Genomic DNA, 6,996 nt, shown 5'->3' on the forward strand with positions numbered 1-6,996 from the left:
TAAAAATATAAAACCCCAGTAAACTCATTTTTCCCACAGGATAATAAGAAATAAATCTTATCTGACCTGGAAATATATGGCTGATTGCCATAATTCTGGACTCTGAGCTAAGTGAAGAGGAAAACAGTAGATTTGACGTTAGTTACTTCACTCTAGCTTAAAAGTTGCCACAGTCCTGGAGCAAAATTGGACCCCCACACATACCCAGATCCCCAGCATTTAAAGTGCTGATATGAAATTTTAGAGCAGATGACCTAACAGGGACTTTGGTGTAGATTTATTTAGTGGCTTATAGGAAAAATTGTAGGATTCTGTTGACAAGCTCTTTCCTTCCAGGAGGTGCAGCCATGAAGGCCGGTGTGAAAGAGGGTGACCGGATCATCAAAGTGAGTAAATCTGACTCCTCCATCCCAGAGTGATAGTAGGTACAGGGACTGACCTTCACCCAATGCTATAAAAGTCACAGGTACAGGGGCACCTACTTGCATTTCAGTACTGACTCCGACAGCCACCAAGTCTAGGTGATACCATGACAGGAAGCATAGTAGTCTATTTAGAGAGAAGAGGCTGAAGTTAGCTCACTTCCATGTTCTAGGCCCTTCGAGTTAACTGACCCTGAAGCAACCAAGCTTCTAGAATAGGTTTTATTTACTGACAAAAAATAAGGCTAAGAGGGAGCATATATGGCTAGTTGAGGACCCAAGACTTCAAATTCTTTCCTTCATAGCCTGTTTTCTATGCAGTGTTGACCTGAGATCTTTGCCTATTCTAAATTACTGTAATCTTCCCTGGACATTCAGGTCTATCTATACAGAATAGAGTCCTACTACATTAAAGAAATCCTGGCTACAGAGACCCTTCATTCAGTAGTAAGGAAGTAAAGCCCATAGAGCCATTTGATACACACATGTGTGAATCAACATGAATAGATACAGACATAGGTCTTATCCCTGAAAATTTACAAGCTGTCTTGGAGCAAATCATAAAGTAAATTTGAGTAAATAAGGAACCAGAGGTACCTAAAGAGCATTGGGAAATGACTTCCTGAAGAAGTGGCATTTTAGACTTAGGACAAAACTCCTAGGTTTCCGTCACTGTTACTCAATGTTATTTGTTCCTCTAACAGGTTAATGGCACCATGGTGACGAACAGCTCACACTTGGAGGTGGTGAAGCTTATCAAATGTGAGTGGGTGATGCGGAACAACTAAAGAAAGTAGAGGACAGATGGACTAAGAGGGAGGGAAGAATATGTTTACTGACCCGAGAGGCTTCATTTGTAGCTGCTGAGGCAGCTGAAATCATATCATTAGTCTCAACATGGAGTGAGCCACTTAAACTGCCACAAAACTCTAGTATGATGTCACATAGAGACACTATTAGTAGTCTCTCGTCGTGTGCGTGTGTGTGTGTGTATGTGTGTGTGTGGCTTTGGTTTTTGGAGACAGGGTCTTTCTATAGCCCCAGCTGACCTGGAGTTAGACCAGGCTGGCCTTAGTCTCACAGAGATCCATCTGCCTCTGCCGTTCAAGTGCTGGAATTAAAGGCATGCACCACTATGCCTAGTCCCGATATCTTTATTTTTAGCACAGCAATCTTTGCCATTCCTGATCATATCCACTGAGACTACATAACTTAAAATGTCATTTTGTCCCATTCACATTCTTCCTCAACAGCTTCCTATGGAGGCAGCGAAGGGCCAGGAATACCCAACAAGTGAGTCTGTATAGATAATCAAATAGAAGCAACAAGCATTGAGGAAATAATTAAAGAAGGTAGAAAGTCTGGGGAGAGTGAAAGGCTAGGATTTGAGTACCTGCTTTCTACCAACCAAGCAGTCAGCATGCTGGGATTGACATTGGCTTCTTAGTTCAGTGAGATATAGGAAGGAAGCTGGAGGACTAGAGAGTTTGCTCATCAGTTAAGAGCTCTTCCTGCTCTTGCAGAGGACCCAAGTTCAGTTCCCAACACCCAGAGCAGGCAGCTTACCTCCACCTATAACTCCAGTTCCAGGGATCCCACCCCCTCTTCTAGTCTTTGTAGGCACCTGCATTCATGTGCACAAACCCACATTCATACACCCATACACCTAAATAAAAATGATTTTTTTTAAGAAAAAAAGGTAGCTGAGCATGGTGGTGCACATAATATAATCCCAACACTTAAGAAGCTGAGGCAGAAGGATCTTGTGTTCAAGACCAGCCTGGGCTACATCCTAAAACTAAATCTCAAAAAATTCTCCCTCCCAAAAAACAAAGAGGAGGAGGACGGAGAAACAAAGGTTGGGTGAGATAGCCCATAGAATGTGTTTCCAGATACTTACGTGTAGAATTTTGGTTGTGGTTTCTGCATGAAGGAAAAAGAACTTGGTGCATGGCAGAACGGCAGAAATTAGAAGATGGTGGTTGGAACCTTAAAAGTGAAGAAATTTGGGGGCTAGAGAGATGATTCAGCAGTTAAGAGCACTGGTTATTCTTGCAGAGGACCCAGGATCAATTCCCAGCATCCACATGGAGGGTAACAGCCATCTATAACTCCAGTTCCAGGGGATCTGATGCCCTCTTCTGACCTCCTCAAGCATTGCATGATACAGGCGCACTTACATACATGCAGGCAATATACTCATACACATAAAATAAAAATAATAAATAAAATACTTTTTGGCCCTCTTCTGACCTCCTCAAGCATTGCATGATACGGGTGCACTTACACACATGCAAGCAATACACTCATACACATTAAATAAAAATAATAAATAAAATATTTTTTAGCCCTCTTCTGACCTCCTCAAGCATTGCATGATACGGGTGCACTTACACACATGCAAGCAATACACTCATACACATTAAATAAAAATAATAAATAAAATATTTTTTAAAGTGAGGAAGTTTTAATCTATAGGATTATGAGCTTAATGAAAGGAAAAAAATTCCTTTGTAGTTTGAATAGCAGCGCTTTAGAACAGTGCCACTCAAGCAGGCCTCTTTCTTTTCTTCTAGCTGGTGCCTATGTTGCACTGACCCTTCTGGGCTCATCACCTTCCTCTATTGGTGCTGGTGCCTCTGGGCTCCAGCAGGACCCATCTTTGGCAGGAGTGCCCCGAGTCACCCCCATGATTCCTCCACCACCACCTCCTCCACCCCTGCCATCTTCACAACACATCACGGAACCCAAACCTCTTCAGGTAATCGTTTTCCTACCTCTCCCTAATCACTCTGTGGTCCCTTTGAAGTTGTCACTTATTAAATTGAATAGGATTATGGTAAACACAAACAGACCCTAACACCACTAAAGAGATATGTAATCACCACTAAAAAGTTAAAAGTGAGGTCTCTGTAAAAGGATGTCCCATCCTTAGTGTCCTCATGATGTTTTATCATCAAACAGTACCTTGGATGTTTCTTAAACACATGAAAGACTCTCACAGAGGTCCTCTAAGAGCATTCCTTCTTCCTGAGGAGAACCCCTCACCCCAGTCATGGCCAGAAACACCTGTTAGAGATTGTTACCAGTTGGTGTTAGGAGGGTATGCTTTCATGTCAAGTCAAGGCTTCAGAGCAAAAGGGCATGATGGAATGCAGTCAGCAGAGAGTGAGAAAGGACAAAATTAGGTAGAGAGAGAGCTCTCTGAGTATGTAGGAAAGCCTAAGTGAGAGGGCAGGATATGTTTACAGAACAGGTTTTCTGGTTGGAAAGAAGACTGAGCCATCAGTTCTCTAGAGAAGTTCAAAAACAACTCAATGCCAAAGCTGACTATAGCCATGGTTTCTGAGAAGTTCAAGGGTAAAATCAAAATAAAATTTTTGTCTTTATTCATTCCATCATAGTGTTGCATTGTCCCAAATGCACTCTTGACTCAGCCTCTATTCTCACACCTTTCCTCACCCAGGAATCATTAGATACAAGCGTTAAGCTATTGAGCTAGTTCCCAAGTCTCAATACTGTTATTTTTCCATTCCTAGGATCCCGAAGTTCAAAAGCATGCCACCCAGATCCTCAGGAATATGTTGAAGCAGGAGGAAAAAGAGTTACAGGTGAGGGCACTGCTGAAGGTGGACTGGCCATTGATTTAATGAAATAATACTGTATCAAAGCAATCTGTCAGTGTGTACAACTTAATTTTATGGACCATCTTCAATCACAGTAAAACATCAGGGCCTATGGGTGTATAGCCCAGTGTTAGAATATATGCCTAGTGTACTTGAGGACCTTAGGTTCAATCTCTAGCAAGCAAACAAAAAAGTAAAACATCAGGACCACTAAAGAATTGTCAGTCGAGGAGCTGGAGAGATGGCTCTGTGGTTAAGGGCACTGACTGCTCTTGCAGAGGACCCTGGTTCGATTCCCAGCACCCACATGACAGCTAACAACCGTCTATTACTCTAGTTCCAGGGTAACGTTCCCTTCTGACCTCTGCAGGCATTGCATGACACAGGTGCACTTGTATAAGTTCGGGTAATACACTCATATACATAAAATAAAAATAATAAATAAAATATGTTTTTAAAAAAAAAAAAAAAGAATTGCCACTGGAGGTGAGGTAGTTCACATCTTTAATACCAGCACTAGGCAGAGGCAAGCAGATTTCTGTGAGATTGAGGCCAACTTGCTCTAGTGACTTCTAGATCAGGTTGGGACTACAGGGAGACCCTTTCTCAGAAAACAAAAGACAAAAAATTGCCACTGGCCAGTAGAATTTTCTAAAGCCTACTAATAGAATGAGTAGGACAACAATTTCATCGTTAATACTTAGGATAATGAATATGTAAACTAAATACAAATATGTAAGGGAACTAAGGAAAATCAGAGTCCATTGAAACTGCCCCTAGAGGTTTCCAAAGAAGAAAATGGCAAGAGGGATGGGAAAATGAATACTGGGCTGCACTGATAGTGATAGGAGCACAGTAGATACAGGGGATGAAGAGAGATTCAGTCTAGGCAGTGATGGGCACAGAGACCAAGAAGATTAATTTGGCTGGAATAGATCACTCTAAGTGCTTATTATATATAGAACATTGTTTTAGGTTCTGTATTATACAGAAATGGAAAAGATAGTTTTTGCTTCACTGTGCTTAAAATCTAATGGGAAAATTCAAATTCTAGTAAGAAAAAATAAGGAAGAACAGAGTTTGTAATAAAAGAATTTAAAAAAGCAATTGCAGTGGAATGTAAAAAAAAAAAAAAAAATGGCTTCCTAGTAGGAATATTTTGGTTGGACCTTAAGGAACTTCAGTAGACAAAAGAGGTAGGGAAGAAATATTAATGAAGAAACAATTTAGGTCAAAGGCACAGAGATGTGAAAACACATTTAACAAGCATTACATTCCTGGAGTGTGATAGGTACTTATTGGAGCAGGGGTAGAATGGGGGTGGTGGTAGGAGCAAGAGTTAGAGTGGTTACAAAGATAAATGAGAGGGGCACTTTTTCCTTAAGGAGTTACAGTAATACCCTAAGGCATGGTAGGATAAATGAAGATATGCTGCATTGTAAGTTGGTACTTAGATATTTACATTAGGTTATTAAGACACTTTGGTACAGTATAAGGCTAGACCTGTAGGTCAGTGGACTCAATCAGAGTTCCAAAATTAATCCATATGTTTCTTGGAATTTGTTTTCAAAAAAAGTACTAAGACAATTAGCATTGTCTTTTTAACAAATGGTTCTGGGTCGCCCGGCATGGTGGTGCATGCCTTTACTCCCAGCACTGGGGAGGCAGAGGCAGGCGGATCTCTGTGAGTTCGAGGCCAGCCTGGCCTACATAGTGAGTTCCAGGGCAGCTGGGGCTACAGAGAGACCCTGTCTAAAAAAAAAAAACAAAATGGTTCTGAGTCAACTGAGTATCTACAAACAAAGAATGAATTTGTACCCTTACTTTGCACAGTTAACAAAATTTAACTCAAAATGGATCAAAGACTTAAAAGTAAGAAGGAAAACTATTTTTGAAAACTATAAAACTTCAGCTCTTCTCTCTTGAGGAGCCTGTGCTGGTTTGAATGAGAAATGGTCCCCATATAGGCTCAAATATTTGAATACTTGGTCCCCAGTTGGTGGTGCTGTTTGAAAAGTCATGGAATCTTTCTTTTTTTTTTTTAATGTGTATCAGTGTATTGCCTGCATGTGTGTAAGTGCACTCATGTTGTGCAGTGCCCACAGAGGTCATAAGAGGATGTTGGATCCCCTGGAACTGGAGTTATGGATAGTTGTTAGCTGCCATGTGGGTGCTGGAAATCAAACCTGGGTCCTCTGCAAAAGCAGTCAGCACTCTTAACTGCTGAACCATCTCTCCAGCCCAAATCATGGAATCTTTTGGAGGTATGGCCTTGCTGGAGGAAATGTGTTACTGGAGGCTGGCTTTGAGAGTTCATAGGCTTGCCCTACTTCCAGTTTGCTCTCTCTGTTTCCTGTGTATGCTTAAAGATGTGAGCTCTCGGCTTCAGCTCCAGCCTCCTCCTATGACAGCCTCCCCCAACATTAGGGACTCCCCTTTGGAACTGAAAGCAAAAATAAATTCTTTCTTCCATAACTTCTTCCTGGTCATGATTTTCTATCACAGCAACAGAAAAAGTACCTGATACAGAACCTATACCCATAGTTGCATAGGTCTTTCTTCTTCCGAATGCCTCTTTTTTCTCTTAATCCTTGGTCTTAAGCCTATATTAAAATACCTTTAATACAGTGGGCATGGTGGCACACACCTTTAATCCCAGCACTCAGGAGGCAGAGGCAGGCAGATCTCCATGGGATAGAGGCCGGCCTGTTCCACATAGTGAGTTCTAGTTGGGCTGGGGCTATGGGAGATCCTGGGTTTTGTTTTTGTTTTTGTTTTTTTTAATTATTTATTTAATAACCATATAATTAGAAGAAGCATTTCATGACAACAGCATTGACATATTCAATAACAATTTCCAGAGCTAAGATGCATCTGTTTCAAGATTGGCTGTAAATTTTTAGGTTTACAGTTGAATTTATACAGTTATATACTATTGTACTCAGTAT

General features: G+C 41.1%; 1 protein-coding gene across 16 annotated transcripts in view; it reads left to right on the forward strand.

Annotated features, from left to right (window-relative positions):
- Arhgef11 (Rho guanine nucleotide exchange factor 11) overlaps positions 1-6,996 on the forward strand; it is a 133,554-nt gene that overhangs the window by 76,360 nt on the left and 50,198 nt on the right. For all 16 annotated transcript variants that reach the window (XM_017803546.2, XM_017803550.2, XM_029556508.1 and 13 more), the window contains 4 exons: positions 337-386; positions 1,127-1,184; positions 2,999-3,183; positions 3,962-4,033. In XM_017803546.2, coding sequence (XP_017659035.1) covers positions 337-386; positions 1,127-1,184; positions 2,999-3,183; positions 3,962-4,033 — 365 coding nt within the window. The remainder of the gene's footprint in view (positions 1-336; positions 387-1,126; positions 1,185-2,998; positions 3,184-3,961; positions 4,034-6,996) is intronic.

The sequence above is a fragment of the Nannospalax galili genome, unplaced genomic scaffold (assembly GCF_000622305.1).
Source record: "Nannospalax galili isolate Female #2095 unplaced genomic scaffold, S.galili_v1.0 scaffold591, whole genome shotgun sequence".
In the NCBI taxonomy this organism is placed as follows: domain Eukaryota; kingdom Metazoa; phylum Chordata; class Mammalia; order Rodentia; family Spalacidae; genus Nannospalax; species Nannospalax galili.